The 13254-nt window shown below is 32.8% G+C and overlaps 1 protein-coding gene across 2 annotated transcripts in view; it reads right to left on the reverse strand.

The window, feature by feature from the left end:
- Positions 1-13254, reverse strand: part of Capza2 (capping actin protein of muscle Z-line subunit alpha 2) — a 49315-nt gene that overhangs the window by 13148 nt on the left and 22913 nt on the right. For both annotated transcript variants that reach the window (XM_063241783.1, XM_063241789.1), the window contains 3 exons: positions 8521-8584; positions 4603-4809; positions 2694-2773 (listed from right to left, as the gene is read on the reverse strand). In XM_063241783.1, the coding sequence (XP_063097853.1) occupies positions 2694-2773; positions 4603-4809; positions 8521-8584 (351 nt within the window). The remainder of the gene's footprint in view (positions 1-2693; positions 2774-4602; positions 4810-8520; positions 8585-13254) is intronic.

Here is a 13254-nt window from a genome sequence, read left to right on the forward strand (position 1 = left end):
GAACAAATGTTTATAGACTATCAAGTCCTTTCATAAATACAATCAAAGCAATTTAATATGTACTGAATGACAGTACCAAATAATATTTTAAACAACTAGAAAATGTTATGTAACACCCGTGGTAGGTTTTGATATCTGGAAAGAAAGGGTATGGCTTTTGGTTTTGTTTTTTTTTTTTGTCTTTTTTGTTTTTATTGGTACCAGGGATTGAACTCATGACCACATACTTGCAAGGCAGGCGCTTATGCCGCTGAGCTAAATCCCCAGCCCTAAGGGTTTGGTTTTTAAAAATCACTTTTCTAATATTAAGTTTAATCTGCTACACAAAGGGCACCTTTTTAAAAAACAGTATTGATATAAAAATTAATACACCTTTTTGGTAGGAAATTGAGAAATTATGAACAATGTATATATAACGACTCATTTTTGTCTACTAGTGAATTCTGCCCTATTTTTCTGACAGTCTTTTCATAGCAGCTCCATTTCTTTTTTGCCTATTTGTTCTTTGTACACTAATGACATTTTGATATGTAGATTAATACCCCTCAGCTATTCTGAGACTGTATGCTTCCAGAATCATGAAGAGTTAATGGACCACCACTATTTTTGCTATTAAATTATATGAGTTACTTTCCATATTTTTGTAATCTATCCAAACATAAAGTCTGTGGAATGATAGTACTTTCATTCCTAGAGTTAACAGCCAAGAACAATGTATATGTTCTACAAAATAAAAAACAACTTTGTAACATGTTTTGATTTTAAGTAACTCATCCAAGGGTACTCAGAAATGCTGGGCTGGAAAAAGAATCAAGATCTATTCATTTTTGGTTCATAATTCTAAAAGAAGTTATTTATTCTTATTTAGGTAAGTAGTGAGTTTTAAACATACACACTAATGATTATTATGACAATATTCAAACATATCACTATTGATTGCAAAAAATTCAGTCCTAGTAGTAATGGTATTAATTTTGAAAACTATTTCAAGACACTTTCAGGGGCTGTAGATATAACTTGATGATATAGCACCTGCCTAATATGTGTGAGACCCTGAGTTTGACCCCTAGCAATACCAAAAAAAAAGAAAGAAAGAAACATTAACGTATCAAGAATAAATGATTTGGGTAAATGACACCCCCTCACCAATGTAAAAGATGGCCCTAATGTTCTAGTCTTAATAACATTCTGTTCACATGTATTGTAATTGCAAATATACAAAATATACATTACTCTTACATTCGGTAAGCCCCTAATACTAGTAGACACTGAGGTAACAGTAGAGGCCAAAAAGAGGTCTCTAGTGAAATCTAAACAACACTTGTGACTATGACTTTTAATTTTTTTCTGTATGCATTTTAGGTAAGCTGAAGTATAGTATGTTTATATGCATTAAAATATTTAGGTTTTACTGAGATTACTGTTTAGCATTTTTTAAAAAATAAAATTAATCTTTTCTAGAAAGTGAAAATAATTTTTAATTTCAGTGATACAGTGTTCATGGTGATAGTTTAGATAACTCTAAAAGGTTTTAAACTACAACTCAGTAGAAATTATTTTCATTTCTTAATAGTTCAATTTCAACAAAGTGGATTATATTATGTATTACCTGGCATAAACATACACATCAATAATAATTCTGCAAAGATTTACTGTGCTAGGATTCTGGTAGATTAATGGTGCACAGTTTTAAAGTTAAAAGAGAAATTACATTTGTATTAAGTCCATAAAAGTAACCTTATTATGCCAAAATGTTTTAGATGATTCAGCTTATTATTAAAACATGTTTACAGATGGAAATTATTATTGTTTCATGATGCATTCCTCCAAATACTGCCGATTAATTTTGTAATGCTACATTTATTTCTGAGATAAGCAGGAAAGCAAACCTAATCAATAATCCACACCAGTTCACTTGGGATACTGATCCTTGGTAATTGACCCTCAACAGTATCACTAGTAGCTTGGCTGATGAGTCAAAGAATAATATACTCTGAGGACCTAATCCCATATTAAAGAAGAAGAAAAAAGGAAGTATTTCATTCAATTCTGAATCTCAGAATTTTTTAACAGGCAATATGTCAGAAATAATCTTGTCTAAGAATAAAAATGATCAACAATTTGTCAAACACTGAAAGTTAATAGAGCAAGTCAGTTCTTTTGGGAGTTAAGACTTTGGAAGTCTTAACAGCAAGTATAATTTACACAGAAAATTGCAAAGCACAATTGTAATGTTACTCTCTCTCATAGCTGCCAGTCAAACATAAAGTAATTCCAACAAAACATCTTTGGAGTTCTCAAGTTCACAAAAATATTGTGGTTTTCTATTATCTGCTCCTTCCTCCTCCTCCACATAGTATCACTCGGGAACAACCCCTTCTCAGAGTGAGCATGTAGGCCTGTCAACTGGTCTTCTTGCATGTGTACATGCTTTCAGGTTTCTGCCTACTAGTCTCCAAAAACACTATACTCTCCTATGTTCTTTCTAATGAATTTAAAGATTTACTGCTACCTTTAGTGATTAGATAATTATGAAGTTATAACTTCTTTTTCCAAGAGGCTGCAGGTTTATCTCATATTTAGGCAGTTCTACCACATGCAAATAAGATTCAGTCCTAATCACAAATCCAAGAATTATAAAGAATATAAACAATGCTAAAATTCCTCAATAAACAAATGTTTATTTAACTTACCAAAAATTTTTTGCTTGGAATTGATGGCTTTCTATGCATGCAATAATGGTTTGCTGTCCATCTATTTTTTTACCATACACCTTATTGGTGGGAAAAAAAAAAAAAAAAAAAGCAAAAACCAAGAATGAGACTTTAGTGCTATGACTGTCCAACTTTAAGCATCTGTAAAATACTGAAATCTGTACAGCATTTTGGAAGACATACATTAAAGAATACAAAGTAGGTCTTTTAATATAGTAACTAGAAAAACATTTTCAACTATGTACATCTCTTAACTGATAAAAGTAAAACTTAGTAAAATTCACTTACTATAAAATATTTATAAGCTAGATATATCATACTTTCATTCCAAACATAAAGGTCATTATTTATTTATTTATTTTTTATCGGTACCAGGGATCAAACTCACGACCGCCTGCTTGCAAGGCATGTGCTCATGCCACTGAGCTAAATCCCCAGCCCCAAGGGTCATTATTTATTTAAACATAAAGATACCAATGTAATTATGTCCCTTCAAGTAAAAACTGTACCTAGTTTGTGATTATCATTTTTGGCTGCTTATAATCTTAGGCTGCTTATAATCTTAATCTTTTGAAGTCATTTTAAAATCACTAAGGGTTAGGAAGTTAATGTACTCATAATTGAGAAAGGTCATTAAGAATGTTTATGTTGTGTTATGACATTCTCTTACCTCTTTCCTACTGTTTTATAAGTAATGTGTAATTCAGGCTTTTCACTCTTCCCTAAGTGCAGGCTAGCTTAGCTATTCCACTACTTAAAACTGAGATAGTCCTCTAAAATCCTCTGATTAACAAGTTTGAATTGAAAGAATTTCTAAGTTTGTCTTAGGTATGTTGTTGTATTTTTTTAGAATTAAAAAAAGTATATTAATGCATGTTTGTAGTACATAATGATTACATTCATCAGGGGTGTTGGTATGTGTACATAAAACATCTTAAATCTTACTTTCCTTTCCTCTTCCCTCTCTCCCTTGTATCTATGTTGTTGTATTTCCCGTTTCTGTTCTATAGTTCTATAATTATTCTTTTTATTTTACTGGTACTTTGTTTTTTTCCTTTTGGTACTGGGGATCAAACTCACGACCTTGCACTTGCCAGACAGGTGCTTACACCACTGAGCTAAACCCCCAGCCCTTATGGGTACATTTTAAATATACACGATGACAACATTCATCGTAGGGAATTTGACTTGTACAGAGTGTATCTAGCTGCCTTTTTCCCATTCTCCTCCCATCGCCTTCGGCCTTCGTCCCATTTACTTATAAAAGCTTTGTTTCTACTTTTTCTTTCTATTCTTCTTTTCCTTTCTCCCTTCTTTCATTCTATGATCATTTAATCAAGCATAGGATTTTTATGCTCTTATTTGCACTTGAAAAGATCACTACAATTATAGAGTGGTCTCAAAGTAAAAACGCGGATGCTGTATCAGCCTATTTGGACACAATCTTTATCAATATTCAGAAACAAAAAGCACACTTATTTTCTAACCATTTTTCACCCACAAAACGTAAGTTAAACCTATGAGAGAATCATGTAAAAAAACCCAAAAAATGTAACTATCAAATACCTGATGATATAATTTCACTTCCAAATAAGTTTACTGGTTCTAATATTTCTGCAAGTTAAAAAAAACTTATGCTAAAATGAAGATGAATCATGAACATGCAATTAAAGAATCTCATATTATTTCTCCTTTAACTTTGTCTTAGAATTTCTATATAGATTTAACTGAAGATATAACTAGCTTTTCATTTTTGGTTATAATACCATACTACTTTGTTTTTGAAAAAATAGCAAAAAATGTTACAAATTATAAAATGTTCTGTAAGTTATAAATTCCAGTCACATTTGCATAACAAACACAAAAGGAAAAGCTGTCACTGACTTACAGTGCAAACTCCGTTCGGATAATGTTCTTTTACGTATGCTCGCAGCGCAGTTTCTACAGAAGTTCTCCATGATTCAATTGCATTTTCTGCTTCGTAGGGTCTTGGATCAGTTGCTTCCTTTCTTAAGTGATCAAATTTGAAACAAATTCTGTTTTTTGGATCCAAAAACTTTCCATTTCCCAAATCACCATGTTCTGTTATCAATACCTTAAATGATGGAATGAATTTATGAAAAAAGTATTTAAAACAACATTTAAAGTATTCATATATATTAATATGTTCACTTAATCTTTCTCCTTAAAACTATAAAACAATTTTCCTTTAATCAACTGGTTTCATTATATCACAATTACAATACTCCAAATGAGGCCAGGGATTTAGTCCAGGGGCTTAGTGCCTGTCTGGCAAGTAAGAGGTCATGAGTTCGATTTTCGGTACCAAAAAAAAAAAATTTTCAAATGAATATAGCATAAAAACAATGTTTTCATGCAATACATCAATTGTTCTAACACTGTAACTTCTGGCTATTCAGTAGGAAAAAAAATGTATCCTATACAATACTGCTGGAGCCCAGTTTTTTTTCTTTTGAGAACTAGTAACTGTTTACTATTTCTGATATTAAAGTTCCACAAAACTCAAATTCTATAAAACTAAGAAAATTGGTGATAGCAATCAGGTGGTGTTAGCCAGGGAGGAAACTCCTCAGTGTGCCCCCACTTGCTATGGGGCTCACAGGCACAGCTAAACGCAAGTATCTGCTTTTGGTTTTTATAAACTACCTTTTATTTTTAACAACCTCTTATTTTTTATAAATAATATGCAATAAAAGTATATTTTAAAAATACATCTCCAGGTTGTTTCCTCTTTGGAGGAGGAAAGGGCACCAATGAAAGTGGTGAAATAAATATTAGAGCACTTATTTTAATATACTAATGCTTTAAAAATTTTTTTAATATACTAATATTTTAATTTTCATTGGATGTTTCTTTTTTAAAATTTCAATTAATATAATAATTGTACACATTGAGGGGGTACAAAGTAGTACTTCAATAGATGCATATAATGTGCAATGATCGGATCAGAGCAGCTAGCAAATTCATCACCTCAAACATTAATCACTTTTTCTGTATTGGGAACACTCAACAAACATGAGTATGCGTCCCTCTACATCACTAACATCGACAAGCACTGTAACTCCTCTTTTAGTTTGATGGATATAATTTCAAAATTACTCTACCTTTCTCTGATATGTGATAGATCTAAATACCTTTTCATGTTTACCATTTGTTCTTCTGTGAGTAAATATTTTACAATATTTATTGGGGTTAAGTTTCTTAAATAACTTTACAATAAAGTTCTTGGTTTAAGGTTTTGGTCTATAGTTTAACATGTAGCAAAATGTCTCTTTGTGGTCCTACTGCCCTTTACATTATACATGCAGATACTTACATCTTTTTCTAAAATTTTTGTCAGTGAACAAATTTTTTAAGTCATCTGAAATGTATTTCTATATCCAGTGAGGAGGAGAGGTCCAAACTAAATTTCTTTCCAATGGAAATCAGTTATATCAATATCTGTATAAAATTTTTCATACATCTTAGAACTAAACTTTGGCTCTTTATGCTGCTGTTCTATTGATTTGTCTACTACATATACCACCACACTGATTTGACTTTACAGTGGTGGTAAAATATGTTCTCCTATGCAATAAGGCAATTCTCCTGCACTGTTTTCTTTAGGATTTTTCTAGCTATTTCAAACATGTGTTCTTTTCACATTAAGTTTTATCACAATAGTAACCAACTTAAAAAACTGATCAGGATTCAAATTCAAGTAATAACAAATATACTTAATTTTAAAATAATTTATGTTTCTAAGAATGGGATGCAATGATCTCTCCATTATTCAGATCTTGTTTTATATGTTTAATGATATTAATTTTCTTCATGATCCTATTTCTGGATAAATTTGTTCCTAAATTAATGTATATTTTTTACTATTACTTTAAGTGAAATTCCCTGCTATACCCTGACATCCCTTATTTCTACTTTTAGGCTTTTACTTGCTGCAACAGAGGATAGCTAATAAGTGTAATACATAGTACTTTCCTTAAATGAAGCACTTTCACCAAATTCTTTTAAGTCTAGTAGCTTTTGAATTGGGGGTTACATCAATACAGTTTTTCAGTATTACTACCCATTTAAACTATATCACCAAAGAGGCATGTAGTCTAAGCATTAAGTTTTCATGTCATTCTCTTGTGTTTTTTGCTACAACTACATTTATAATTAATAACAAAATAAGCAGGCATACCTAATTTTTAAATTTTAAATAAAATGTTTTAGAGCTGCAGTTGATAACACTATTGGTTTTATACATGTATATAGCAGATTTCTGTCTATACTTTTAAAGAGTTTTTGTTTTTAATGATAAATGGTTGCTGGGCTTTTCGAAATCCCTTTTCACCGTTTACTCATATTAGTTTTTCTCTCTGATTTGTTAATTAAAATGTAAGACCAAGATATTGCCTTTACATGTAGTGACTCTTGTGTTTCTATAAAAACTTCTACTCAATCTTGGTTATTCTTTTGCTATATTTCTGGATCCTACTTGTTAATATCCTACAGTTTTAAAAATCTAGAGTCATATGTGAAATTACTATGCTATTTACATTTTCAATTTTATCCTTTTATGTTTAAGAATTAAAATTTTGCTAGGTTGTAAAAAGACTTTGAAAGCTATTCAATATTTTAAGATGCCTTCTCTTACCCAGCAAATTTTTGTTTTAGGGATCTGTCCCAAGAAAACAACTGTGAATACATGCAGAAGTAGAAAGAAATTTAATATACCACTGTTTAGCCAAAACCCTGCCCCCAAAAGCAAAACATTTTTAAAAATTAAAAAAAATCACCAAAGAAATAAAATGAATTTAGAAGATTAAAACAATGAAACACTATGGTTTTATATGTATACACATACACATGCATAAATTAAGTTTCCCCTTCAGTTACAAGTCATCTTTTTTGTGTGTGTGTGTGGTATTGGGGATCAAACTCACAACCTCGCACTTGCCAGGCAGGTGCTTATGCCGCTGAGCTAAATCCTCAGCTCAAGTCATCTTTTGTTTAGTCCTCTCCCCTGTAACTACAAGACTACAAATTATATACAATGAATAACTTCAAATACAAGCTTTGGTATAATTAGTCACTAAGAATTTTCTTTTGTATTCCTTCTTAATCATCTTCTCTTATGTTTTCCATACCAGTTCTCTTCTGATAATTTTCTATAAACTGTACTTCATGTAAGTATGATATACATGACCATAATCACCATTCAATTATTAGTAACTCTAAAGTAAAAAAGCTAGTGACCTGCTGTGGCTTTTCTAAGCTTAGCAATTTTAACTGCATTCTGGAAAGAAAAGATTTAATAATTACTAAATGCTAAATTACATGAAAAACTGTAGAATTCCAGAGCAACCAAATTATGATATAAATCTTACCAATACATATTCTACACTTTGGGTTAGTCTAGCATTGATATTTTTTCCTATAAAAAACAAGAAAGTAGATTTAAAGCAATTATTTTCTAAACTCTTCAAAGAATTACATGAGTATGTCTGTCTAAAAGGAATTTTCTGTTAATAGTATTAACAGTCTCAACAGAAAGTTTTCAATTACTTTGCCAGTAAGTGGCTAAGATTAAAAAGTAATTTTTTAATCTTTAAGCATAGCACTTCAAAATTCTTGCATAATTAAAATCATTAAAAGAAACAAAGAGGCCGGGATTTAGCTCAGCGGCATAAGTACCTGCCTGGCAAGCAAGAGGTCATGAGTTTGATCCCTGATAACAAAAGAAAATAAGATTGTAATAAAAGAAATGAAGAATATTCACATTCTATGTTTATATGAAACATACCTGATCTTCATAACCTTCAATTTTTACCGGAGTAAACTGATCCAAGTTATACTGTGCAAATGCACTAAAAAAGAAAAAGGTCATTACTTAAAACTTCAGTAATTTCTGAAAAAAATCACAAATAATTCATCTCTCAATAAAAGTCTCCTCCTATACTGTGTATAGCCAAGATATTTTCTTAATAATGACCTTTTTTGTTGTTTTCTTTGAGACAGGGTCTCATTATGTAGTTCAGGTTGGCCTTGAACTAAACTCACAGTGATCTTTCTGCCTCAGCCTCCTGAGTGCTGGGATTATAGATGTGCATTACCATGCCCAGCTATGATCTTATACCATTTATCATGCAATATAAGGCTATTTTATTACATTTATTTATTTATTTTGCTGTTGTAGGGATTGAACCCAGGGCCTTCACACTAAACTACATCTCAAGCACTTTTTATTTTGAGAGAGGGTCTTATTAAATTGCCCAAGCTGAGCTTGAACTTGCCATTCTCCTGTGTTTGCCTTCTAGAGTGCTGGGAGGGTACCACCATATCCAGCTTAGGTAAAGGCTATTTAAAAAATAACTTAATGATATTCAACCTTCAATGTTTAGCAACATAAAACTAAATCAGTAAATATAACTAGTTTTTTCATTCAAAACCCTAAATATAAAGATTATTGACTCAAGCACTATATAAATTGAATAAAACAGGAAACAGTCTAGATGCTATGATGGAGACATATATGATCAAAAGACTTACCACAGAATAGGAAGAGAGAATGGATAAATGTAACTATAAGGTAGAAAGTACCAAAAGAGACTTACTAATAATGCACTGTAATGAAAAAAATATTTTAATTTTGTTAAGAAAAGACTAAGGAGAAGAGAAATGGACTTAATGTCATGATGGATATAATAATAAGAAACGTGCTTAAAAAAACTGAATAGGTTCTGGTCTTGGAGAAATTGGAATGATAGGCAACTAGTGGGATCAGAAAGTACCAACTTCAATAAGCTTGTTATATATATATGTTCAGTCAGTTATAGTTATTGTATTGAACTGATAAACCTTGAATGATGGGAGTCACAGAAGCTTTCTGAGAAACAAAATCAAAGAAGTAGTTCTGAAGATTAATTTAGCAGAAGTTATTTATGGAAAACTGGGCAGCAGAAGAATTAGATCCAGAAAAGGCAGTTAGGCTATTTCTAATATCCATGTTAGTAGCAGACAGTCTAAGCTAGGAAACAATGGGACAGACTAAAGAACAAAGCCTCTTTCTACTTCTAAATGAGTAAACAATATATTATCAGATAATTATATAATATATGCTTAGGAAACAGTCACACAGCATGATAAATTAAAAATTATACAAATAACACAGTATAGTATTCTATCAAATTTTTAAGTAAGAAATTACTTTCACTCATTAGAAAGAGAATTTCAAAACTTAATAATCTGCCTCCAAACTTAGCCTACTTGGTAGCTTTTCAAGACTAGTTCTGTGGATGCCCAGATGTCCACTGGTTCTTAGGGTCCATTAAATCCCTGACTGAAGCTGTAATCTTTCATGGTTGTACTGTAAGACTCATTTTATGAGATACGAACAAGTTTGACTTTTGAGTATTCTGGTGGAATCAAACTCATTTGTAAGTCAAGGACTTACTGCCTTATTTCTGAGTTTCCTCCAATACTTACAGATGAGTTACATAGAAATATAGCAAAGCATGACTGGATTATCCAGACATTGTATGTTCAAGAAAGATAAAGGTAAACATAGAAGCACATGAAGTAGGAGGGAGAAAACAGTAGCTATTCACATTTAATTCATTAAAATTGTAATTTTCTTAAGAACAGCCTCAGTGGAGTCAGGCAGTTACTCACCTTAAGTGGTTTATTTCAAAAGTAGGGTTGTATTTTTATTTTTACTTTTATTTTTGGTACCAGGAATTGAACTCAGGACCTTGTGCTTGCCAGGCAGGCACTTATGCCAGTGAACTGTATCTCCAGCCCAAACGCATGGTTGTAAACTAAGTTCCTTCTGTTCAGAAAACTCTATGTACCTACTCATCATTCACTCATCCAAACCTGTGTCCACAGAAATATTTACTGGAGTCTTATTACTACATGCTAAACACTGAAAACAATGGTCCCCTTTCCCTTGTAGGGTTCTGCAGCCCCAGAATCCAATTCTAAGTGACCTATAGATTTTTACATTCTACTACAGTCATTTATTACATCACATCTGATACTTTTCTCCATGCTTTCTCCTCAGTTTAGCTACATCATTTTTTTATTTAATATTGAAATCCAAGTCATTATTTCAGAATCAGCTCAAAAGCCATTTCTACAAAGAAAATGAAAATTTTTCTTCCTTTAGTGTCTATAGGTCTTTGATATGCTTCTATAATTGAATTTTATTTCATACACATTTGGCTACCCACTGGAAAATCCCTAGGAGGCTTATTGATTTCATCATCAATTAAGTATGGCATTCTTTTGTCCACTGAGAAGGTTATTTATAAATATTTCAAAGTGTTCTGTATTTGACAGTACTAACTCTTTAGTAACTTTAATTCTACTGTGAAACATACTGCATTTGTGTGCCTACTAAGTACAGATATTCTGTTAGAACCACTGTAGCCCTATTGGTTTCTCTTTACAAAAAGGAAAGGAAAAATATGAAAAGAGATGAAGCAACAGAGCAAAGATCAAAGATGGAAAGTACGTGTATGTGGAAAGATACATAAAAGAAATTCAACATTTTTAAAAAAAAGCAATTTTTGAAGAAAACATTAGTCTATGGATATAGGCTTTCTCCAGCAAAACTGCAAAAGGATACATTCTGAATGTTTTGTGATGCATTTTAAGCTTATGCTATGCATTTTAGCCACGCTTAATGATTATAACTTTACAGTTTGGATGCAGAATGTCTCATGTGTTCACAAGTAAGGGTTTTGGAAGATGACTAGGTCACGGTGGCTCTATACTCATGCGAGGATTAATTCAATGATGAATTCATACCTACAAGTGTTCCTAGAAGGCAGGGCCTAACTGGAAAAGATGAAGCACTGGGCACAGGACCTGGAAGGGTGTATCTTTTCCCTGGTTACTCTCTTTGCGGCTTCCTGACCACTATAATGTGAGCAGGCACTTTCACCAAGCCCTTCCTTGGAGCCAGGGGACTATGGACTGAATCTTCTAAAACCCATGAGCTAAAATAAACTCCTCCATTTAAACTTGGGGAGTGAGGTTGGTGATACAGTGAAAAGAAAGTGGCTAGACAAATACTGATACCAAATATAGAGATGGTACGTGTCCATACCTGACCATGTTGTTCAGAAGCTTTTGTAACTAGTCTGCAGAAGATCTGAAAGATTTGAATATGCTGGCTAAGTCCTGGAGTGCTTTAAGGCAAGCCTGATGGGAAATTCTTATCAAAGTTCAAAAAACCAGAATGCTAATAGAAATGTGCATAGTAAAGGTCAGACTCAGAAGGTTTTTTCAGTTGGGAACAAGCACCTCATTGACAGCTGGACTGGAGGCTGTGTGTGCTATATTCTGGCATAAAATTTGTTTACATTTTTCCCATGACCTGAGATATTGTGGGAGATTGAGATTAAGAGTGGCAGATTAATCTGGCGAAGAAAATTTCATGGCAGCTCAATGTTCAGGCTGTGGCCTGGGTACTCCGGCTACCTTTGGAAAGACTCACAGTGAAAACAAGGAGCCAAAATAACTTATTTGAAAAGTCTGAAGTATCCCCAGAAAGAAAACTCCTACCAAGTTTGGCAAAGGAGGGCACATTCATTGAAAAAGATTAGCGTTAAAAATAAGCCAAGTATTTCATAACAGGATAACAGGAAAACAGAAAGATACCTTGAAGCTATGTGAGGAATCAGCAAGATCTTAGCCTCACAGGTTCAAGAGGCAAAAATAAAAACTTTACTTTGAGAATTCCAGGGCACTTTCCTCAAGAAGAGCTACCTATGGAATTGATTCCTGGAGATTCAGTTACATTGCTCATAATGGATGGTTTCCTAAGCCCTTAGAGTTTGAATCTTACCATAATGTGCCCTGGATGCTGGACATGAAATTACAAGATTTACTATTTACTCTGCTGGTTTTGGTTTTGCTTTGTTGTGATTCCTTCTATCTTTGTATCTCTCCCTTCTGGAATGGGAATATTTACTGTGTGCTACTGTATGTTAGAACTGTGTAATTTTTTTCTGATTTTTCTAGGGGCTCATAGTTTGCCTTGAGTATCACAGATGACTCCAGACTTGAAAATTTCAGCAGTGCTAGAACTCTTAGAGCAACTCTTAGAGACAGACTAAATGCATTTTGCATAAAGATACAAACATAAGGGCTGGGGATTTAGCTCAGCGGCATAAGCGCCTGCCTTGCAAAGCAGGCAGTCGTGAGTTCGATCCCTGGTACCGATAAAAAGGAAAAAAGACAAAAAAAAAAAAAAAAAAAAAAGAAAAAAAAAAAAGATACAAACACAAGTCTTGTGGAGGCCTACCATGAAATGTTATAATTTGCATCTAGCATGCCCCTTAAAAGTCTCATGTATTCAGAGGTGGGACTATCTGAAGGTGATTGGATGGATAATAGATACTATACCCAGAGTCAAATGTGCTATTAGGAGATGGGGGTCTGATCACAAGAGGCAGCCCACTACGGGTATGACTCTGAAATGTGTATCTCCATTCACAGCTCCTCTCTTTATACCCCGGTTACTAGGCAC

Source organism: Cavia porcellus, unplaced genomic scaffold, assembly GCF_034190915.1.
Source record: "Cavia porcellus strain 051 isolate PalLab524CR breed Dunkin Hartley unplaced genomic scaffold, mCavPor4.1 scaffold_2, whole genome shotgun sequence".
Classification (NCBI taxonomy): Eukaryota; Metazoa; Chordata; class Mammalia; order Rodentia; family Caviidae; genus Cavia; species Cavia porcellus.